The sequence below is a fragment of the Gopherus evgoodei genome, chromosome 4, assembly GCF_007399415.2.
Source record: "Gopherus evgoodei ecotype Sinaloan lineage chromosome 4, rGopEvg1_v1.p, whole genome shotgun sequence".
NCBI classification, from domain to species: domain Eukaryota; kingdom Metazoa; phylum Chordata; order Testudines; family Testudinidae; genus Gopherus; species Gopherus evgoodei.
The window spans coordinates 65,568,707-65,593,161 of record NC_044325.1 but is presented as its reverse complement, the minus strand read 5'-3'; the positions used below and the strand labels follow the sequence as shown (position 1 = coordinate 65,593,161).

General features: G+C 45.1%; 1 protein-coding gene across 4 annotated transcripts in view; it reads right to left on the bottom strand.

The window, feature by feature from the left end:
- Positions 1–1,944: 1,944 nt before the first annotated feature.
- MAPKBP1 (mitogen-activated protein kinase binding protein 1) overlaps positions 1,945–24,455 on the bottom strand; it is a 143,756-nt gene continuing 121,245 nt past the window's right edge. For all 4 annotated transcript variants that reach the window (XM_030559546.1, XM_030559547.1, XM_030559548.1 and 1 more), the window contains 11 exons: positions 23,603–23,751; positions 23,004–23,053; positions 21,663–21,899; positions 19,984–20,153; positions 18,225–18,370; positions 17,551–17,730; positions 14,988–15,066; positions 13,158–13,468; positions 11,200–12,078; positions 8,082–8,167; positions 1,945–7,461 (listed from right to left, as the gene is read on the bottom strand). In XM_030559546.1, coding sequence (XP_030415406.1) covers positions 7,168–7,461; positions 8,082–8,167; positions 11,200–12,078; positions 13,158–13,468; positions 14,988–15,066; positions 17,551–17,730; positions 18,225–18,370; positions 19,984–20,153; positions 21,663–21,899; positions 23,004–23,053; positions 23,603–23,751 — 2,581 coding nt within the window. In that variant the 3' untranslated portion in view covers positions 1,945–7,167. The remainder of the gene's footprint in view (positions 7,462–8,081; positions 8,168–11,199; positions 12,079–13,157; positions 13,469–14,987; positions 15,067–17,550; positions 17,731–18,224; positions 18,371–19,983; positions 20,154–21,662; positions 21,900–23,003; positions 23,054–23,602; positions 23,752–24,455) is intronic.

The following is a 24,455-nucleotide window of genomic DNA, read 5'->3' as shown; positions in this document are numbered from 1 at the left end:
TAACAAGCATGTTCTCTCTGGAGACACAAATCCATAGTTTGAGAACTGCAAAACTAAGCATCTCTGATGGTATCTTCTAGACTGAGCACTGAGTCCCATTGGGTAGATAGAAAGATTAACCTAAATCTATACAGAAGCCTGTAGAACCCCTTAAGATTGGGTCCCTAATCCATGAACTATTAGAACTCTTTTACAAAACTTTTCTTAAACACCTGAATATATTGTCTCATACTATAGAAATAGAATTTATAATCCCTATTCCATGAGATATCTTTGAGCTATAATGTATCTCAATTAAAACTATCTTTAGATAGGTTTTTTCCTCAAAAACCTTTTTATAAAAAAAAAAGCCGATTTAAATTTAAATAATCTGATTTTCTTGATTTTTTTTAAATCATTTATTTTTATCCACCCTGCATGCAGAGGTTGTTGGCAAGAACATGCACATGTTTTCTGTGAGGGATGTTTTTACTGACAATTCTGCGAAATGGTTTGAGAAAAAGGAGGATGCCAACATTCTTATGAAGATCTGAAGAAACCAGGCATGTACACTACATATTATGGCCACATGATAGAGACTTAGGGTTAGATTAACAAAGGTTTAGGTGTCTAAATCCCAATTTTAGGCTCCTTTGCAATTGCCAAAACTCCCACCAAACCCTTTAGGCACCTAAACTTACTCAGCATCTGCATTTTCAGAGTAAAATTACCTAGGCACCCAAATTTTTACCTCTGGGCATGCATACAGCTGCCTTACTATAGGCATCTGGATTCCTACCTTCCACCTAAGCCCCAGGGCAGTTTACACACCTAGAAATATAGGCATTTGCTCCCATCTTGTGTATGGGACTGGATTAGGGTTACCAACTTTCCACTCGCACAAAACTGAACACCTATGTCCTCCCCTACCCCTCCTCCAAGGCCCTGCCTCCATTCACTCCATCCCACCTCTCTCTGGTGCTCACTCTCCCCAACCTCACTCACTTGCTCATTTTCAGTGGGCTGGCTCAGGGGGTGGGGGTGCAAGAGCGGGCTCCAGGCTGGGGGGTGGAGCCAAGGGGTTCAGAGTATGGGAGGGGGTTCCAGGCTGAGGCAGGGGTGTGAGTAGGGTGACCAGATGTCCCAATTTTATAGGGACAGTCCTGATATTTGGGACTTTTTCTTATATAGGTGCTTATTACCCCCCACCTCCTGTCCCGATTTCTCACACTTGCTATCTAGTCACTCTGGGTGTGGGAGGGAATACGGGTTCTGGGCTAGAGGTGCAGGTTCTAGGGTGGAGCCAGAAATGAGGGTTTCAGGGTGTGTGTGGTGGCTCTGGGCTGGGGCATGGGGTCTGAGTACTCCGGCTGGGGGTGCAGGCTCTGGGATGGGGCTGGAGATGAGGGATTTGGGGTGCAGGAGGCGGTTCCAGGGTGGGGTTGAGAGGTTCAGAGTGTGGGTGGGTGTGAGGGCTCCAGCTGGGGGTACAGGCTCTGGGCTGGGGACGAAGGGTTTGGCGTGTAGGAGGGTGCTCTGGGCTGGGGCAAAGAGATTCGGAGGGTGGGAGGAGGATCAGGGCTGGAGCAGGGTTTTGGGGATGTGGGAGGAGGGTCACGGGTGCAGGCTCTGGGCGGCACATACTTCAGGCAGCTCCAAGCAGCAGCAGCAGCATGTTTCACCTCCAGTTCCTACATGGAGATGTGGCCAGGCGCTTCTGCGCGTTGCCCTGTCTGCAGGCACCGCCCTTGCAGCTCCTATTGGCCATGGTTCCAGGCCAATGTGAGCTGCGGGGCCAGCACTTGGGACGGGGTGGCACACGGAGCCCCCCTGGCTGCCCTTATGCATAGGAGCCAGAGGCGGAATATGCCAGTGCTTCCAGGAGCTGCGCGGAGCTATGGCAGGCAGGGAACCTGCCTTAGCCCTTTTTAAGTCCCTTTTTGACTGGGCATTCCAGTTGAAAACCAGATACTTATCAACCCTAGGCCCGATCCAGTAGGTGATCCAAGAATCCGGTCCCATTCAAAATCTGGCAGAAGAACATAGTGTCACCCCCCCCGCTAACTTCTGTCCCAGTGGTTAGAGAACATGGTTGATATGTGGGAGACTCAGGCTCAATTCCCCCATTAGGCAAAGTAGGAAAAGGATTTGAACAGGAGTCTTCCCGATCTCAGGTGAGTGCTCTGACCACTAGGCTGCAAGGTGAGCAGCAGCGCCTCTTCCTCAGGCTGTTTTGTGTGGAGTTAAGCACCTCCCTAGCTCATTCTCACAAGCGGGTCAGACTAGATGATAATCCTGGTCTATTTTGGCCATAAACTCTATTAAAGACGACTTTGTAACAAATGATCACATTTTTATTGAAACTGTTTAAGACACAGAGTACAAATGAGTACAGAGTTAAAAACAGCCCCCAGACGGGTGCCTCACAGTGCAAAAATCCCACAAACATAAAACAGTTTCTTTCCAAATTAAAAAAAAAAAAAAAGACATTTTAAAGATTTGTTTTTACCTAAAGCCAAAGTATAAAAAACACGCATTCATAAATAAAAAGATTTTGTTTTTGTTTCTTTTTGTGTTTTTAAAACAGTGGAGGAAAAAAGGTAGTGTTGAAAAACACAGGTAAAGAGTTCTTTGTCTGGTGCCTATGGCATAACTAAGACATGCAGAGTGGACATGGCTTGTTCCTAAAGTCGTTGCCCCATGCATCTTTGTCCATGCTTTAACAGCAGGTACCCACACGAATATGCAATCCAATCTGGTTTATTATTTACAACAAGCAGTCTGGAATTCTGGACATTCTAGTCTTATCTACATCTGCTCAACAGCACTCCAGGGCTGCAAGAAGTCCTGTATTTTTGTTTTTTTCTTCTAAATGAGAAGATCATTTAATATCTGGGATACTGCACCCCAAGTGGAAAAAAAAAACTTACAAATGCAGGAGTATACCAACAGCATTTAAATACCTCCTCTTCTGTTTTTTATTTTTAAAATGTACTTTAAAATTTAAAGTTCATAATTTTTCAACTCTTTATACTGCTTCCTCAGAGATTCGATGAGATCAGAAGAGTGAGGAGAGCGCTAAAAGACCTACCCCAACCATTACTTGGGAGATTCCTCAGAAAGGAGACTACCTGAGAGAGAAAGTGAAAGAAATGCAGACTCATGTAAGAGCACCAGCTGTGCGTCTCAATGTTCCGCAAAAAACACGAGTTGGCTTTAGAGGGAACAAAACACAAAAGGGTTGTCGTCTTGTCAGATTCAAGTACTTTTCACTGCACCACCCTGTTCACAGGTCTCTGTGCATTGTTTTAAGAGCTCCCCCAGGAAAAGTAACACAAGCTACATCAAGATGAGAAAAAAAAAAAACTATCGTCATTTTAACCAGGAACGTCCTGATAGGGATGGTGGTTAAGCAAAGAGGACACAGTGGTAGACCCAAATTCTTTAAAAGGTTTTGCTAAACAATAATTTCCTTTAATATGTTACATCTGCACACACACGCGCGTGCCTGCGCAAATCTGTAAGGGGTCCAGGCTCCAAAATTGCCTCCTCCCACAATCTTCTTCACTTGCCAGCCACCAATCATTGTTCAGGATTTCTCCCTCCAGACTATGGAATAATCTATGATGAAGGCATATGCTGTACATGCAGGTCAAATGTAAGCATTGTGATCTACAGCTGCCAACTGCACTATCTTATTGAGGACTCCCTTTGTTCTCAAAACTGGAATCTTTCCTCACACTTCTTACTGTCAGCAATGGGAAATCATGAGGGAATTGCCATATATATCAACTAAATCAGTTTCTCTCTCTGCAACACTTTCTCCCTTCACCACTCCTCATCACCAAACTTGGGATATCACTTTGATTTATAGATCTTTAGCTTCACAACACCTGTTAATGCTAAATCTTAAGCAAATGGTTGAGGTTACATCCCTTAGCCTTCCCACACCTTCTAAGAAACAGCTGTTTACATGAGAGCAGGTAGGAAAAAAGGGGCTCAATAAAAAGGCATTAAACAAAACTACCCCACCTATTCTTTAATTCACACCTCTAAACTCAGTCCTGGTTCTACTTCCCTGAAGCCCTGCTTCTGCTGCACTACATCTTTCTTAGCCCCCTTCAAGGCTTTTATTGGCCAGCCTATGTTCTTGATGCCAAGCCTATTTCTATTCCTAACACTATTCTCCTGGAAGCCCTGACTCTGCTTTCTAATTACTTTAAAGCTTAACACCCCGTAGATTCCCCTCTTGATCTACTTGCTTGAGCCTACCCCTACCACAGTTCTAACTACACACTTGCCCCTGTTTGCTGTTTTCCCACCTACTCGCATGACCCAGGCAAAGTCCACATCCAGCACGCATAAAAATCCCTTTTTTTTTTTAAAACTCACTCCCTGTGCATTACTGTGAGGGAGTCCTATTTGACACTACTGTGAATCCTGATAGCTGCTGTTTTTCACCTATGACAGTCCAAGGTACACCATGGACTGGATTACTGTATCTAACAGGAACGGCTTTGGGGAATATTTTATTCATTCCAACCATCTGCTCTGCAGCATTCTTTCCAATCCAGTATCACCACCTCATACTTTAAATACAAATAATAATAAAATGGAATCAATTCAACAAGGGAAGGCATATAAAGAACCCTCAAACCAGTATTTCCAGTACCAGAAGATTCCTGGGCTGAAGATACTGCTATTTTACCTGAGTGTCTGTGCCCCAATACCAGCAAGAAACCTCCTGTGGACTGGCACATATGTTTTCACAGTCTGAAAGTGGAGTGAGAACAGCTGGTTGACCCACAGTCAGCCTCACCCAGACTATCCCCATCAGAGAACCAACAGGACTGCCATCTCATATTCCATTTGTGAGCATCCCTACCCCCTCCACCCAAGGAAGCTCCCAGAGATTTCTTCCAATTTCTTAACTTCATTCCTATGCAAACAGTTCCTTTCCATTTGCCATAGATGCTGCCCACAAAATCCCAGTTTACCATACTATTCAGCACAACACAATAGTGGGAGGGGATTAGCAGCACAGCAATCTGAGGTTTAAACCTTGAAGTAAAGTACAGTACAACTGTATTGAACTAGAGGTCTGAGAGGACACCTGAAACATTTAGACAGATAGTCAGAGGATAGGAAGAATCAGCTGAAAGGCTCTGAAAGGGCTTCCTGCATCTCAAGTCACCAGTCCTGTAGATCAGTGAACTGATGGCCAGCCAGCAAGCAGAGAAATGGCTGCACTGCAAGTCTCCAGCCCTGGAGTGCAGTGAAGAAATGGGCCAACTGGCCCCAGACTAGTCATCCCTGTAGAGAAAAGGCTGCACTGCAGGTCCCCAGTTTCCAAGTGCAGTGAAGAAAGGCCAGGCCCATTCCAGAGAACCACAAGACCAAAATGATGGCCAGCTTGCCCCAAACCAACTACAGAAAAATCTGCTTCAAGTCTGTGACCATGGGACACATCTTTGGAGGCTGGCGAGCTTTAAAGGGCTTTTGCTGATACCAGCCAACATTTCTATCCAGGGCTAGGCTGGATACTAGAGTTTCACAAGCTGGGACTGTACTGCTCTGTTTTTTTAAGAGGAAGACTGAAGGCAGAGAAAGAAAATGAAGTAATCTCCCTGGGTAGCCAACTCCTTTAATATGGATCCACCTACACTGCATCCTATTTTACTAGCTTACTGATACTGACCAATAGCAACACTGGATACTTGTAAGCCATGACAATAAAGACATTATTGCCAGCTTGGAGAAGTCTGATAAGGCAAGAAGGCTATTGCACACAGAATTTCACAGGGGCGAGGTTTTCTATTTCTCCATTTAGAGACCCATGAAGGGGTAGGGGAAGGATGGTGATAATTACATCCCACAATATCTGATACTGGCTGCTCAGCACTCCCAGGAGATCATTTTCTGTAGTTCGTTAGAACAGGTAAGTTATTCTCTGCTCCCCTGGAAGAAGAAGAATATTCTGTTTTCCATGTAGAGAAAGTGGAACCTATTGACTGTCTTTCCTACCAGGACAATGAAAGCATCAAACTGAGAGGGAACAGCAGTTGCATGGGTGATCACTCTGAACAAGGGCTTCACTAAAAGAGATGGAGGCCTTGCCTCCCACTTAATTTCTCCCAATAAAATCATTCACCTCCAACCTACCCTCTTCACCACACTCTCATTAGCATCAAGAGATCAGTATCCAATTCCACTCTCAGAACATGGCTAAAAGGAACTTCGCAGCTGCCTTTTCATTTTCCTACATTATTTCAACCCTTTTCTTTTTAATGTCTGATGAAAACCCAATCTCAAGTATTTGAGCACAGAAAAAACGCCAAAGCTCATTTAAAAAGCCATGATGTTCTTGTTACCTAATCCTCACAACTTGATCCAAGGGATAGCAAATCCTCCCCCGTCAGAGGACAGTGGAGATACATTATCTCTCAGACGGTCTTTGAAACAAAAGGAAAAGCCAACAGGGTCGTCATCACAACAGCAGGATTACTGCAGGAAACAAGCTAGGGATGGGGAAAGGAAGATCAGCAAGATAGGTTGCAACAGATAAGACCAGTTTGGTAATTGCACAGACACTCCAGCCTGCCTCTGCTGTTAGGGTTTACTATAATACAGAGATTGTCTCTCGCTGGGATATGGCAAAGGAGAAAAAATGGTTTGTTTGAAAAGGGAACGAAATGGCCACCAAATACTCAGGAAACAGAGCAAACGTTGGAAAAATAAATTAATAAATAGAACATTTAAAAGTCTGCCTTTGGATTCAGATGAAGCCCTGGGAGGGAGTGATTGGCTTCATCCAGGCCCCTTTTGTTAACAGTTCAGAGCTTCTTGGGCAAACTGAATTTATTTTTTGTTCTTACAGGAGATGCCAAACATCTGGCCATGGAGAGATTTCCAAGCAACTTCTCTACAGCCTTTTTCCAGGCTGTGTTCACAAACTGGATGCGGAAGAGTACTGGGGAAGTGATTAAAACCGTGGCCAGCACATTGCTAAAAACTAGGAGAACACCTGTTCTATGGGGCTGAGGAGATCAGTTTGAAAAGGTCTCTCCCTCCATAGATCAGGGTGGCAACAGCACTTCTCTGAGGCTTCCACTATGGTGGTCTTCCTGGGATTATTTCTAGGGAGCTATCAGTTTTACTCAAAACATGTTTTTTCCGACCACCGCCCTTTCACAGTTTTTTGTCCATGCGCCGTTCTACAGCTTGTAGTAACAGCTCCGAGTACTGTTCCAGCAAAGCCAGAGTCTGCTCATCCCCAAAACGTCTAGGACTGGACAGGGTGGCACCACTTCTCTCATTCAGTGACCTAATGGCATCTTGTGGCTTCACCAGCACCTTCTTGGCCCTTTGGAGCTCTTCTCCTTCCTTCAGGGAGTCCAGTTCTTTCTTCATCACGGAGAACGTGTCCGTTAGGAGGCCAGCAATCTTATCTTTGTCAGTGGAAGACTCCATGTCCATTGATACCTGAGAATTTTAAAAAATGCAGTTAATATTTAAACAAGACAAAAAGAAGGTGTTTTCAACCCTTTAGGGCCATTGCAAGCCACAAATGTGTCTAAGCAAAGGGTACAATACACTGCTTTAAGTATAGGATCCGCCTTAAAGAGGTATTGGAGGGTGCATGTGTGCTCACATAAAAAACCCAGCTCCCACTGTATATCATATTTGCTAATCCTTTCCCTGGGCATTAAAGGATTTAAGAGAAAAATCAGAAGATAATAAAATATAATATTTCAATTGTGCTTTATATTTGAAGCCCTGTATAAATTATTAACTAATCCTTTCTATACCCCTGTGAGGGAGTTAATTGTTACCCTCAGGTTACCAAAGGGACAGTCAGGTGTAAAGTTTAAATGATTTGCCCAAGGCAATATGGCAAGCCATTGGTTAAGCCAGAATTAGAATCCAGGAGTTTCTGACTCCCAGCCCCAAACTCAGATGCAGCCCACTAGACCATGCTGCCTCTGTCACTAGAACTCGATCAGAAGAATGCGTCAGTCCATCCAGTGTCTATGTGTGTACTTAACTCTTGAGATCTAGAGACAAGCTGACTGATTGGCAGACCAATGTTTGAGGTCACTCACCATGTGGTAAAGGTGAATGGCCTTGCGCATGCTGTCCTGGAGCTCAGATACAACATGTTCACACTGCTCAATGCTGATGTGACGTTCTGAAGAGGAAGAATAAACAAGAACTAAGCCATGAACATATCCCAATGTCCTAGACCGCTCCCGCACATTTGTTAGGAAATCCATCTGTAGAATAACCACTTCTCCAATACAGCTGCTAATACTTATTTTAAAGGTCACGCGTGTGTTTCACTCAACTTTTAAACAAGAGGCTAACCAGAATGGCTTGAGCCACACATTGTGTAAGCAAGAGCTACACCAGCGTCCCTCACATACCTCTCTGGAGATGGTCCTCAGTTCTAACATTCCACACTCGCACTTTTCTGGTCTTCAGCCTCTGCTAAGCAGAGACTAACAACTGCCCTGATTTCTGTCACTCAGTGTGGTTTTGTAACTCTGGATAAGCTGAGACCATCAAAGCCTCTCTCACTTGTGACCCAAGACAAGGTCTCCAAAGGTAAAAGGCATTACTAACCTCAAGTGCCACTAAGCAGCCCCCAACTCCTCTATAACTCCATGCATTTCTCTCTACACCATCTTCAGGATGAGACAAGCATCTAATGTGTTATGAAGATGAATTACAATGAAGATGGTTTTAAACCATCAAAATGTATTGCAGTTGGAGACTAAGGTAGAGCTGTCAAACAGCACCCATGAGAATGGGAACTGTACTTTTCAACAATACATGATGTTTACTGCCATTACATCAGAATTATTAAAAAAAAATAAAAAAAATCAGAAAAGCACAACTTCAGCTATACACTTAATATCCCTATTAACCCAGCAGTCTAACAGCTGAAGGTGGGCAGTCTTTAAACACAACACAAATAGACAGACACACAGGCATAATTGCAGCTATTATCTCCTGCTCTGAAAGGCACTGGACAGTACTAGTCAAACTCCTTTAGTTACCTGGAAAATAAAAAGTGGTCATAAGAACATTGTAATTCTGCACTTCTGACTAGAGATGCCGTCCTTTGATAGGCTGAAGGGGAACCTAGCCCCAAGCATCAAGATAAAAAAAAACAAAAATACATGAAGAACAGATGAGCCAGTGGCATATACTTATGCTCCCAGACAGCATCTCAGATCCATGCAATCTTCACCTCCTGAATCACCAATAGTCTGAACACAGTGGCTTCAATTTTCTTGTCAATGATTCTTACTAAATTAGGAACACAGCAAAACCTTTTCTGTTCAGCACCATTTCTGGATTTCTCCCATGATCTTCAACTTATGCTGTCCTGCTCTGTGAACCACCAGCACAGAGAGGCTGTAAAAATATCTGGATGAATGGGTATTTTCAGCTACAGGCGCTCAGAGGTGGAGACAGTACCTCTTCAAAAACAGACATAGGTCAGTTAACACAGTAATGACAATAATATTTAGTACGTCTGTAACACTTTCTATCTCTAGATCTCACAGTACTTTGCAAAGGTAAATATCTTTATCCCCACATTGTATAGATTCTATTTACAGAAGGGTAACTTGAGAGACAGAGAAGTCAAGTCACTTCCCCAATGTCACAGTGAGTCAGTAGCAGAATAAGGATAGAAACTTCAGGTCTCTAACCCTCATTCTAATTCCCTGTTGATTAGATCAAACTTTCCTGCTGTATTAACGTGCTTTTACAAAGTGCTTACTGTATATTACATATAAATTTTAAAAATGTGGCTTCATGAACCTTTTATCATTTCCTGGTGGTGGTGGTGGATTTCTAGCTGCAGATCTGTGTCTCTTTTACAGATCTTGGGCTGAAACTTCCTGTGAACTGACTCCAAATGTCATGTGACTTTTGCTCTGACTCTCAAATCTAAGAGAAAAACAGTGAAAACAGCTGGTCTGTGACATTATGATTGTAGAATCAGATTCCATAGCTCCAAGAAGGTGCTAGCTCTTGAAAAGCCCAGATACACAGTAGTTAAGTTTCAGAACAATGAGTGTAGTATTAAACTGCAAGCTCTTCAGGCCTAGGACCATGTGTCTTACTGTAGATGTGTGTAGTGTGCCTAGTACAACAAGGGGCTTCAATCTAGATCAGGGCATCTAGGCACTACTAAAATACAAAAAAAAACCCACATCTAGATAAAAACCTCTCTTCAGAAGCTTTCAGTGGACACACTTTTTCTGCATTTTTCTTTGCTTGCCAAGCTCCGTGTGTGTGTATGAGAAATGAAGCTTTCCTTTTGCAATCCACTGCTTCCATCAGAGGGGTCACAACCCATTGTTTGTAACCTCACAGTTCACCACTGACAAGCAGAAGATAATAAAAGGTGACTTATTTCCCTACACAACTTGGTTGACAATACTGGGAAAGAAGATGAGTTTGTCTGACCTTTCAAACAGTCCAATGCCCTATACACTGGCCCCGATGACAAGTTAAAACGGCCAGGGAAGGGTTAAGGACTACCCCACCTGTCACATGACATAGCAATGGATTCAAGGGAAGAGTATCCCTTCTTTCTGGAGAATACCAGAGAGGCAAGGGAAAAGTCACTGGGGACTGCAGCCCTGTGGAGCACGGAAATCTTTTGTTTTGATGTTACCCACGAGTTTTCTATTGAATCAACAGATTGTGCCCTGAGGGAAAGGCCGGAAACAGACTAGGGCATGGCACTAGTTCTTTCTTGGGCTGGAGAGTAACTCTCCAGCTGACACTCTCCCATTTATAAATAATGCAGAAGTTATAGTATATTAACACCACACCTTTTTCTTCAACCTCAAAAGCTAGCAAGCTAAGAATCCTCATGGTGTCTATACGTGTGTATTGCATTCCACCTGCCATTCACTTTAGGGAAACTTGGATGCTACAAAATCTGCAGAACATTTGCCTGCTATCTGACTAAACATGATGTAAGACACAAGACAGTAAGGAGACAGAAATTCAAGTCAGAGTAAAAGATGTTAGACTGAAATGTCTCACCATTGAGGGGGTGACTTATGGAACGAGACAGGTGCAGACAAGACGAGACAGGCCAGAAGCTGGACGTAAAGAAATGTGATGGAATCGTGAAGCGGTTCACAAAGACAGGAGACAGAAGGGAGAAGATTAGAGATGGGTATCTGTGCACACCTGAGTTCTGTGCCGAGGCAGACACTGTTGTGGGAGACCTTGGCCTGATGGGGTCTAGTGGGCAAAGTCCAAGTGGTTTGTCTAGCACACAGCCAATGCTGGAGAACCTCTCTCTGCATCTGGGCACTGTGCTTTCAGGAGACCTTGGGTGAAAGCCTTCTGAAAACTCTTTCAGTTTTGGATTAGTGACCCCTGAATCATCCTGACGATCTATCCTCAGTGCTGGATTCTCCACTGGGCTCTCTTTAGCAACAGACACAGCAGTTGGGCTCTCCCTCTTAAAGGCCCGTCCCTCAAGAAGAGATTTCTTTTTACAGACCCCAGCAGGTGACTGAGGAGACTCCAGTTCGAGTGAAGTTTTGGATTTGGCAGTGGGAGAGAAAGAAGCTAAGGTGGGTCTGTCAGGCAAGGGTTTGGGGATGTCAAGGATCAAGTGTGCTCGGTTTGATGATGCCAACTTGCTGTGGAAGGACTTGGGTGATGAGCAGTTTACAACTTGCTGAAGGGCTGGCTTTCCTGGGACATTCTCTTTTGTAGGTGGCTTGTTCTTCTCAGTCTCTGCTGGGGGAGTTATCTGTGTCTTCTCAGGCCCCTGTAGGCTGGTCCTCTCCTCAGTCAGTGTTTCGACAGAGTCACCAAGGCATAGATTTTCCCCTACAGAGATGCTGCGTGACATCTTGGCCATGAAGCTGGTTGTGGGATTCATGTAGGACTTTGATTTTACAATCTTACTGTCTTTGACCAGCAGGGAGCTGGACCCATCCATCTTCAGCAGGCTTGCAGACAATGGCCTGCAATGATTAGGTTTTGGATCCTTCTCAGCCACCACTAGTGTCTGAGGACGCTGCTTGGTAGAGGATATCACTCCTGGATTCTTATCTGCAAAAATTAAATAGACAAATGTACAAAACTAGATAAAGGCTGCAGTGAACTGTCCAATCAGAAAGAACCACAACTGCGCCAACCTGTTAACTTCAGCTCAGCTTCTGGAACAGAGGCATTTAGAACAACTGCAACAGTATTAATGTTGACAGATCTCAAAGATGAGCTCCTGCCCCTCCTTCATTCCCCAGAGGCATTGTTGCTTACCTTAAGAAGACACTCGCATAAGGTCTAAGGCTAGAAGACCTTAGAAACTAGGATTTTTAAGTGAAAGAGGAAACCAGAGGAAGCAGGTGAAAGTCCTCATTTCTCATCTCTCCTCAGCCTACTCATTTACATAGAGCAGTATGGTTTTAACAAAAAATAGTGAATTTAGTGCTGGTGAAAGGGCCACGATGTTGCCCAGCCAATGTGCCTCAATCATGACCTCCTCCTGACCAATCCTGACCTACTGCACCACCTCTGACCAGAGAGTTCTTTGTTCACTGCCCATTCCATCCTTGGCCTCCCTGCTGAGACTGTCAGAGAGTGCTAGTAATGAGGATGGCAGCCATATGCTGAGGACTGAGGGCTTGGCCAAGAATGCTGACTCACTTCACACTGGACACAGAGTATAGCAATTTCAGGATGTCCAGCTTTTGCTACTGCAGCTTGGCCAACCCACAAAGTCATTAGTTCAGCATTTCCAGTTCACTGCCACAGGGCACCCCTTGACAGAATGCAACAACGATGGCAAACATTGACTTTTTTTGTTTGGTTGGGTTTTTTTGCTTCCAGTATTTCAGAGGCAAAATCAAAGTTGAACTCTATCCTCATCACCTCCTCTATTCCTCCCACTCATTTGGAAGGCCAGCTAAGCCAATGATTTCTAGCCAGAGCCAACAGATGATGGGAGCCACCGACTAGTCTGCTGTGTAATTAAGAATATTTTCCTTGGCAGACTAAGAGTTAAGGATCCCAGAGCCAGTAGCTCACCTATCACAAGAACTATGATTAATTTACATCTCTACTCAAACTCAGTCCCCCCACCCCCATTTACTCTTGGAGTTACATTGCAGTCCCATCCACTTCCTTACCGTCATGAAGGAGGTCATGAACTGACTGGGACTTCCTCATCCCCGCATTCCCAGTACCCTCTGGAAAGGGTGCAATAACTCTTCCAGGTCCCACAGCAAGTCTATTGGTCTCCACTGCTGACTTCCGTTTTCTTTGGGTGTAAATGGACCGGTAGGAATTTACACCATCCAGAAGGCTGTCATTCTCCAAGGCAGCATTATGATGGCTGTTCCCATTTTTCAGCAGGTCAACAGAAACCTGCTTTGACTGGGCTGAAGCCTCAATGGGCTTTTGATCCAGTATCAGATTTGATGAGGAGCGTGACAAATGCCTGCAGAGAGAAGGCAGAGATAAGACTCTCAAGGCTGCAATAAATGAATCACAAATAAATAGATGGTGTTGGGTAAAGAAGAAGTACAAAATTATTAAGCCAGCTTCTCAGGGGCAAAGATCTCAGCAAATGGAGATTGTCATGTCAAATCAACCTTTGCTGTCACCACACTGGTTCTATTTTTCCCTAAGGCAGCACTGGTCTCAAACCATCCTATCTTGGGTGGTAGGATGAGCACTAAGTACCACCAATAGCCCTGGGTCATGTGTTTCATGGAGGGACTTAGCAGGAAGGCAAGCCAGGAGAAAAGGAGAGATTCTGTCAGGGGAGGAATAGGTTGGTTTGGGTCAGGTCAGGACTGGTCCCTCCCAGCTCAGTTTGTCAACACCAAAAACCCTCTCTCCTTCCACTAGACTGCTCCCCAGAGCATCCCCCAGCACATTTGGCAATTGGTCAGTCCTAACATAACACAAATCAAACTGGTCAGTATCTTACGGGCTGCATGTTTGGAAAATCTTTTGCTCTCCTTAAGTAAAAGGCACTAGAAGTACCATCATTTTCATTTTTCTTCTAAGGCAGAGGAAAGTAGGGTTACCTCCCAACCCCCGAACAGTCTCTGCTCCACTTGGCTGGATTGGCAGTTGGGCAGATAAAAATTCTATCACATATTCATGCGTGTATGCAGCTTACCCTACAGCTGCTTTAAACTGGACTTTTCTGGAAATCTCCCAGTTTTGCTGTGGCATCACTGCAGTTCTCCTAAAGCTCGTAACAGTAGAAGTGCTAGTATCAACCATGGTGGCAAAATGCCAGTAGATGGTGACTAACCCTGTGATGAGCAAGAGTACACAACACAGTGGCAAAAACGCTAGCAGGCAGTCTGCACTATCTCTGGAGTGGAACCTGCACTGCCACTAAAGCAATGGCAGCAAGTTTCTCTAAAACCCTTAATGTGGACACAACTTGTGAATGCTAAAGGTGAACCTTGCTCAGTTTAAAATGATGCTGTCAAGTCAATTTGAACCCAAAGTTTAGATGTTGTGTTTAATAAAGCTTTTATAAAACCTATCAGTAGAAGCGTTTTCATTATTTTTGTTTCATTTTAATTTCAATGGAAACAGTTAATTTTAGAGGAAATAAATTCCCCTGCCGTGTTTATAACCTAGACACTGAATAGAAACCAGAAATGAAGCTGATTAAGAACTGACTATAAACAAAAACAAAACTGACTAGCACATTTTCATTGTCCAAGCTGAATGAAATGCAGAAAATAAAACTGAGCGTAAATGGTGAAAAGCAAATTAGATAAGAAGCAGTGTCACTTTAGGCCGATGTAGAGCAGCTAGGATGATACAGAATGGACAATCTGATCTGTGACAGTTTGCAGCCAGCCTGTCAGGTCCCCATCCAAGAGACCACTGTGCCAAAGTATGTGAAACCCAAAAGGCTGCTGGCAGGTTTTAGACCAGTGTCCAGGAATAAATCTATTCACATTACTAAAAAAAAGGCAGAGCTGTACCTGAGAGCTGGGGACTGGGAGAGAAAGCGAGAAGAAATGCTGATATTTTCAGTTCTCTCTAGGGTCCTACATGATCCACCTATGAATTCAGGGGGAAATATGTAAATTATATAACAAGATGCAAACATTAGGACAAATGAAGTTTCTTCAGATGAATTCTAGCAGGCACTACTCCATTTCAGAGGAGATGTAAGAACTGCTTGAGGCAATAAGACAACACAGAATAATTTTATCTCCTGCTGCCCTTTTCTGTTCTACTCAGCACATCTCAATTCCCCAGCCTCAAACTATATTAAAAGAAAGAAGGGTTTCCCTAAGGATATTCCTCTTCCTTTCCCCATAGATTATTATCCTGTATCTAGACTTGTGGGAGAAAAATAAGACAGCATGCAGGAACGATGCTAGGTACAATCATTCTCATGACTAGCAAGACACACTGATCCCTGAAATGACTGATACAAACTAAATATCTCTTTTTCCAATTTGATGTCCTCATTCTCTCCCTCTGCCCCACTTCTCATCTGTCTTTTGTGATGTTTGCTATGCAAATATGCACCACTAGAGGTCACCCCATCTTATTATATAGATCAGGGGTCGGCAAACTACAGCATGCGTGCCACAGGTGGCATGCAAGCCAATTTTTGATGGCATGCAGCGGCAGGCTGAGAAGTTCAGCCCACCACCTCTCTAGGGTTCTGGCTGTGCCCTTTTGCCAGCGGTATCCCGGGCTGTCAGCAGACTGAGCAGGCTGGCGGCTGAGACCCCGGCTGGCAGGAGCCGGTGGATGGAACTCCAGAGTGGCGGCAGGCTGAGCTGCTCAGCCTGCTGCCAGCCTCGGGTTCCATTCACTCAGCCAGTGGCAGGCTGACTGGGGGCGGCAGCAAGCTGAGTGGCTCAGTCCGCTGCCAGTCTGGGGTGCCGGCCTTGCTCAGCCTCCTGCTGGCCTGGGTGAACAGAACCCCAGGCTGGTAGCGGGCTGGTGGCCAGGATTCCAGCTGGCAAGAGCTGGCGGACGGAACCCCAGACCGGCAGCGGGCTGAGCAGCTCAGCCGGCTCCTGGTCTGGGGTCCCAGCCACCGGACTCACTCAGCCCAGACAGGCAGCGGGCTGAGCAGGGCCTGGGATCCTTGTTTGGGGTTCCAGCCACCAGCCCCGCTCAACCCACTACCGGTCTGGGGTCCAGCTGCTGGCCCTGCTCAGCCTGCTGCCGGTCTGGGGTTCCATTCACTCAGCTGGCTGAGTGGGGCCAGTGGCCGGGACCTCAGACTAGCAGCAGGCTGAGCAGCTCAGTCTGCTGCCAGTCTGAGGTCCCAGCCACTGGCACCACTCAGCCTCCTGCCAGCCTGGGGTTCCATTCTGCCAGTCTGGCAGCGGGCTGAGCGGGGCTGGGACCCCATACCGGGAGCAGGCTGAGCAGTTCAGCCCATTGCTAATCTGGGACTCTGTCCGTCAGCTCCTGCCAGCCCGGATCCTGGCTGCCAGCCCCCCTCAGCCCACTACCAGCCTGGGGTTCTGCTCACCCAGGCTGGCAGGAGGCTGAGCGGGGCCAGCAGCTGGAACCCCAGACCGGCAACAGGCTGAGTGGTGCCGGCACCCCAGACACAGCGGACTGAGCCACTCAGCCCCCTGCTGGCCCTGCTCAGCCTCCCGCTGGCCCGCTCAGCCTTCTGCCAGCTGAGTGGCTGGACCCCAGACCGGCAGCGGGCTAAGCGGGGCTGGTGGCTGGAACCCCAGGCAAGGATCACACTAAACTGATAAGATTTGCGTTTTAATATTATTTTAAATTAAGCGTAACTATTTTAAAAACCTTATTTACTTTAAATACAACAATAGTTTATTTATATAATATAGACATAGAGAGAGACCTACAAACGTTAAAATGTATCACTGGCACGCGAAACCTTAAATTACAGTGAACTTGGCACACCACTTCTGAAAGGTTGCCAACCCCTGATACAGATGGACACACTGTAATTAATTTACACTGCGAAGCTAGAGATGGGACAAGAGAATGCGACTCCCAGATTCCAAGAACAGCACTTCACCAGGTCAACAAGAACAGTTTCACTAACCCAGTGTTTCTCAACCTTTTTGTGCTGGTGACCCCTTTGGACTTGAAAAAAATCTTGACTCTCCACCCCTCTAAGCCTTGAAAAGGTAGGGGACTGAAACTACTGAGCCCCAGCTCTGCTGCCTGGGCCTGAGAGCCCAAGCCCAGAATCCCCCTAAACTCATCCCGCGACCCACCTGGAGGGCGCAACCCCCAAGTTGAAAGACACTGCAGTAACCCAAGAAACAAGGATTCCTTTTTATAGCCACATTTCCTTACACACATTCTCATTTGCACATTGTGGGAGTTATCAGACACCCTTTTCTTTAGGCCTTTCTGCTTTGCTTCACCTCTACCACCTCCCCACCACACACAGGCAAGGTTCAGCTGTAAAGTGTGAGCAACAGCAAGACAGAACCTTTTGGGGTCTACTTGGTTTTATAAAGCAGATGGGTCTGGAGCTATAAAAATCTCACCAGGGAGAAAGTTCTTCCACTGGGTTTGAAGGTGTACCTTTTTCACCACCATTGACCAGAGTCTCAAAATGCTGCTTGAGGAACTTCTCCTGATCTGGAGTCTTGGGGACCTCTCCCTCCAGCATGCTAGTGCCCGCATCCTCCTCGTCCTCTCCATCCACTTGTTCCTCCAGGTCTGAGACGCCATCCACACTGAGAGGCTCTGTGCTCTCAGAATCTGGAAGCATGTGGAAAATAATGTACAGTCACAATAATGTCTACATCCTGGCCACAACTGAACATCACTCTTAGAAGAAGCTCCTCATGAAGGTGTCACGTTAAGGACTAAGGTCAGAGCACCAGCAAATCAGCATTACTGCCATTAGGATGCAATTTCCAGATGTACAATATTACACAGGCAGCACAGCCCACAAGGACAACAGCATAGAGTGGTCTGACTGCAGGTAGTTGAGGGAGCAGGCAGCAATCCACCCTCTAACCCCTCTCAAATGTACTCAGGAAAGTGCATATTCAGAAGTATCTGGGTCTTTATGGTAATACCAGGGTGAGTTTTACTTTAATAGGAAAGTAGCATCATCCCAGCTCCCCAAAAATCACATCACATCTTTGAGTTCAGTTTGCCACCAAGCCTGGCAGCGAACGATCTCAGTAAGTTTCTGCAGTGTTCCATGTGGTGTGAAAATGGGCTCATAACACGTATTCACATCTCACCTTCATTTGGATGGTCTGGGCTGGAGAGGCGACTGCTACTGTAATCTACAGAGCAAGCACTGTCAGGACTCTGCTTATCAGGGCATCCGTTGCTGTGGTAACCTCTAACTAGCTTCCCGTGGGGCAGTGCTTTTACCTGGAACTCACTACAAGAGAGACAGGAAGAGTACAAACTAGAAGAGATGCTTTGTCCAGTTTAAGATTATAATTTGTAGAGTCCTTACCTGTGTTAGTAACACCTTTGATTATTTAAAAACAAAGTTATTAAAAATTAAGTTTATTTCTTTTACCATTTATACAGTTTATTTTTGCATTTCATTAAGCTTGGACAGGAAAATCAAACTGGTCTGTTTCTCTTTCTGATTATACTCAGTTTCACATTTTGATTCTCAGGCACTAACAGAGCTGCTGTGGTTGGATTTCCAATACTGCAAGAAAATGAATGCACTAGTCCATTTAGAAAAAAAAAAAAAAAAAGAGAGGTATTTTCCATAAAACATTCCTAGTCGCAGATTTTGTAAACTCAATTTTTCCACAATTTGAGGCCTAAGCCAGGGTCTTTCCACACTCATATTCTGTTTCTCTGAGGGTCTTAGTGTTGTGAAATAAAGCAAATTCTGAGGACAGGAAGACTGATTTTCATCAGTGAATACTGCATGGAAGTCAGCATTAGAAGATCTGAATCCTTGCTCTTGTCCCAGCTCCACATCAAAGAGCAAGGCCAACGGTATCCTTTCGCCTTATTTGTGAAGATTACAGTGTTCCACTTCATGGAATACTTCGGATTCAGACACTAAGATTTGACTTGGAACATGAAAGTCACTATGACAGATATTTACTGTAAGATAACTGGAGGGAGATTAGCCCTGACAGCTTGCAAACTGTGTGTGCTTTGTACCATGTCCAATCTGTATCCAACACCACCAAAGGCCCCCTCCTTTCTAATATGCTGGAACTGCACATGGGCCTGCTCTGTCTAAATATTATTACTATAAAATTAAAAACATAAATAAAGAGAAACTGGGTTGCAGGGGGGCGGGGAAATGGAGGAGGTTAGAAGTTTCAGCTACATAAAGTTGGCATGCACTATTCTATGAGAGCTCACCTAAAACTCACAACCGGTACCCTGTACTGGAATGGGGGGTGGGGGAATTAAACAGCTCTAAGTGGAAGGAGAGGGAGTGTTATTCAGAAAAGGAAATAGGGGGAAGTGAAGGTGTAAAGTGGAATGGTCTAAAATAGAAATGAAGAAGAGAAAATGGAAGACAAAAGGTCTTCTCAGTCTCTCTGATTCCATTTAGCTGATGCAGTCATCGCATGCATGTTCATTAGCTTCATCCAGCCTAATTTTAAAATGTCCCAAACAAGCAGGTTTCCACCACATCCCTAGGGTAGCCATTCCACAGCCAAATACACCTCCACCGTCAGGAGGGTTTCCAGCATAAGATTTTCCATTACTTAAATTCAACTCGTATGAAGGAGGAAGGAAAAGAGAGGTTCTTCCATGTTGTCTATTTCAAGGAGAAATTGGAGGAGTTTGCCGACATGCATGACTTGCTCGCAAGCAGAGATTGTTTTACTGAACCCTAGGTTTAGCTCCCTTTAGAATCAGGAGTGCATTAGTAAAGTCCTTAACTAAATATGTCCAGCATTGAGCTGACAGTAAATCACCTCACCCAAGTTACCACACCTGCAGACAAGAAAAACGATGCAGCAGTGGCTTAGCCATATACAGAAGAGATTGTTTGGCTTTTTTAACCTGCTACTGTTGGTGGGGTGGATCTCATCTTGTTCAGGGTAGATTACACATTCCTCACTCTCAAAGGGCTCCAGTTCCTGAGTGAAAACCCCCTCTTCACATGACACAAGCCGAATCATTTGAGGTCGGACGCAAGGCCGGCTATCCTGAGGAGCTATGGAGTCTCCAACCTGGTGCAGAAATACAGAAATAGTATAGGTTACTAGTGCATTTCCTTGACTTCAGCAGGGCAGTGTGGGAGTTATATAGTGCCCACTACAGCAAAGGGTGCAATTAGAAAATAGCACTTTTTGCATTGGCCCTGTCCCATCTCCCCTCCCACACACAGACATACACCCCCCCATCTGACAAGGTCAACCAGCTATTACACACACTGACTCTAATTCTCCTCTCACTTAGAATCATAGAAGATTAGAGTTGGAAGAGACCTCAGGAGGTAATATAGTCCAACCCCCTACTCAAAGCAGGGCCAACCCCAACTAAATCATCCCAACCAGGGCTTTGTCAAGCCGGCCTTAAAAACCTCCAAGGATGGAGATTCCACCACCTCCCCGGGTAACCATTCCAATGCTTCACCACCCTCCTAGTGAAATAGTGTTTCCTAATATCCAGCCTAGACCTCCCCCACTGCAACTTGAGATCATTGCTTCTTGTTCTGTCATCTGCCACCACTGAGAACAGCTGAGCTCCATCCTCTTTGGAACCCTCCTTCAGGTAGTTGAAGGCTGCTATCAAATCCCCCCTCACTCTTCTCTTCTGCAGAATAAATAATCCCAGTTCCCTGAGCCTCTCCTCATAAGTCATGTTCCCCAGCCCCCTAATCATTTTCATTGCCCTCCACTGGACTCTCTCTAATTTGTCCACATCTTTTCTATAGCGGGGGGAGGAGGGGGAGGGGAACTGGATACACTACTCCAGATATGGCCTCACCAGTGCTGAATAGAGGTTAATAATCACTTCCCTCGATCTGCTGGCAATACTCCTACTAATGCAGCCCAATATGCCGTTAGCCTTCTTGGCCACAAGGGCACACTGTTGACTCATATCCAGCTTCTTGTCCACTGTAATCCCAGGTCCTTTTCTGCAGAACTACCATTTAGCCAGTCGGTCCCCAGTCTATAGCAATGCATGGGATTCTTCCATCCTAAATGCAGGACCTGCAGTTGTCCTTGTTGAACCTCATCAGATTTCTTTTGGCACAATCCTCCAATCTGTCTAGGTCACTCTGGACCCTATCCCTACCCTCCAGCATATCTACCTCTCCCCTCAGCTTAGTGTGTCCACTTATACCAACATAAAGCAGGAGTCACTCCACAGAAGTTAGTATCAGCACAGAATGATCCATCTTGAGCTAAGTAGTCTTCACAGGCCACAGCACCGTGTTAAAGATAAACTCAATCACAGACTGCACTAGAACTCTGTTGGCCTCAGACAACATGCAGGTCAGCCATTCCTGGAACTGAGGAACCATGGCTCAATGAGGAGGAGTGTTCTAGACAGAGGTCACCTGGCTACCAGTAATAGATTCAAGTGAAATAAAGTGCAGGAAATCAACCAGGCATTTACTGTGTCAGGCTCAATTCTCATTGGCCAGCAGCGGTCAAAGAGCTCCAGGAAGCCTTCTGTGGAAAGCCTTGGGTTTCCTATTGCCTATATGTTGAATCCACAGCCATTGTTACCTTGTTGACGTGCAGAGAGAGATCAGCATGCTCTTCTCTGTCATCTCCATTGCTGGTCTGGGACAGCGAGTCTCGACTGGGGGATCGAGAGACTGAGAAAGACTCCAGCTGGCGCAAGTCCAGCATGGATTTAACCGTCATCTCTATGTTACTGGTTGGCTGGGACCAACGGCCCCGCTGCCGGGGAATCTTATTCATTGCAGTCTCTGAACGCTGGATCTCTGCAATCTCTTTTGCCTGGAGGAAGTTGAAAGAAAAAGATAAGAGTATTGGAGATAAAATTCTGCTTATGGAGAAATAGAAGAGAAAACCTAGGATCAAGTCAAAATAGTCATCTATGCATCTTCCTAAACCCAAAAACCCTCAGTCATACAGAAAGCTTTAGTTATAAGAGCCTCATAATGTGAAGATGATCCAAGTGCACCCTCATTGTAACTAAATTTAATTAACCAAAGAAACCAATTCAAAAGTTTTCATGTCAAGACAAAGTGGTTCAGTTAAATTTCAACCTCAAGCAACGTATCCTCATAAAGGCTCATTATTCAGGACTGAAGTGAAGGAGCAGGATATCAGAGGTAAAGAATTGCCCCAAAGGGTCCTAAATATATATGGAAGAATATCCAGCCTGTGTGAGATGCTGAGAAACCCCAAGACTCTGCAATATAGCTACTAGATGTATTTGTGTAAGGCAGTGTGAAAGCCCATGAGTGCTGGGTCTCATGCTATTAGCGTAAATTGAGACACCAAGACTCTGCTGCACTCAATAGTAACAATGGGTAAAGAGGTGGTTTTATTATATTGACTAGGATTTCCAGCCAGATCCTTTTAACATTTAATAAAAAAAAAAAAAACCTCTCTCTCACATCCTATCCTCCACCAACAATGAGACTGACTGACTAGATGATCCAGTACAGTTAGATCTATTCCAGGGTTAATTTTTATGATGATCATGTTCTACAAAATCATAAGCCTCTAACTGCCAGATGCTGGGACTGGATGACAGGGGATAGATCACTCGATAGCTGCCCTGTTCTTTGTTCTTTCCCTCTGACTCATCTGGCATTGGCCGCTGTTGGAAGATAGGATACTGGGCTAGACGGACCATTGGTCTGACTCAGCATGGCTGTTCTTATCCTCTAGCCACAATCAGCACATGGTAGTACTGGACACTTCCTCCCAAATTGAATGCTTCCTCATAGACTGGCCACAGCAATGGGATTCCTGCACGGGGAGATTTCTCACTGCAGTATTCCTACCATCAGCTAGGATTAGTAGTTTCTGGTCTCCATAGATACTCTTCCTTATGACGAGAAGAAAAATTTTGAAGAATTAGTGACTCACCCTCCTCATTTCCCAATGGGAGAGGCTTCTTGAGAGGGAAAGGCCTGGATCTGAAAAAAGAGACAAAACTATATCTAGTTGGCATCCTGGCCAGTAAGGCTATTTTATCCCCCTTTCTTTCCTCTAAAGCCTCATGGCTACTGCATTTTCACTTGACCTGTCCCCAGTAATGAGAACTCCTAGAAGCACGTATGGCAGACACCATTAGAAGCCTGGATCTGGTTTCTTCAGGCTTCCACTGACCTCTGTGGCTTTTTATTCAAGAATCAGAAGCCCGGGGAGTCACTAGACTAATAGCCCCAATAGCTCTGATTGAAATCTCTTTGGCCAACCAGAATCAGTAAGAACCTGTTGAAAATTCTCATTAGGGAAGTCAGAATTGGCCTCTCTCCAGCTCAGCATAGGTAAGTATGGCTGTTGGTCTCCCCTCTGCTCCCATCCCCAAAATATTCTCTTGGTATTTCCCTTCCTGCCTGCACTTGATTGCATCTCTGCTATTCCTATGTCCTTTCCCTGCCCCATACAGCCTCACAAGTCTGCCGAGGCTCAAGTCCCCTTCCCTTTTCTCAGTCCATGCCCCTATCCTTTCCCATTTATACCTGAGTCTCTCTCAGGGTTGCAGCGGGATTGAATTTGGAAAGACTGTAGCCCATTTAACTCGTCTTCATCATTTCCTTCATCTTCACCATCTTTGTCGCTATCTGATGAAAGCACTGGCACTGGCGATAGAACAGAGGTGGATTCGTGCCTGGAATGAAGAAATCAGAAGGAACATTTGGACAACATTACAGTATATCATAAGAACCCCCCGTACTCCCACTTTATACCCATCATACAGCACAATTAGCAATGTGTACCAATTTCTCCAAACATTTCCCTGATCCTCCTGCAAAACCTGACTTTGAGCCACCGTTCAAAGGTGCAAAGAAATAGACCAGACCAGCGACAGTCCAGCATGTTCATGTGTTAGGAAGAGTTAGAGAATCATGAATAGAACTGCATTCACTAGAGCTGAGCGAAATATAACTGTAGTTTCATCTTTCAATTTAAACCAATATTCAACAGTAATACTGTAGATAGCCAAATTTAAGGTCAAGATTGTCAGGACCTATTTAAGAGAGAGAAACAATTTCCTTTGTTGGAGCATTTTATTGCAACATAAACATCACAAGATGTTCCTTTTGATGGCAGTTTGACATTTGAGAAACAGATGGCCACTGTTGTAAGAAAGACCAGTTTGATTCCTGGATGCAAACCTATTATACCCCAGTGACCTCGCGTGCATGGCCCATGCACCATAACATCACCATGCGGTGGTGTCAGCCTTGGGGCACACTAAAGGATGTCAAACATACCTTGGATAGATCTTTAATCAAAATGGATAAGAGAGGCATTTCTGGCATGGATCCCAGAGGCACCCCAAGCATAAATTTCCATCATCAAAGGACTTAT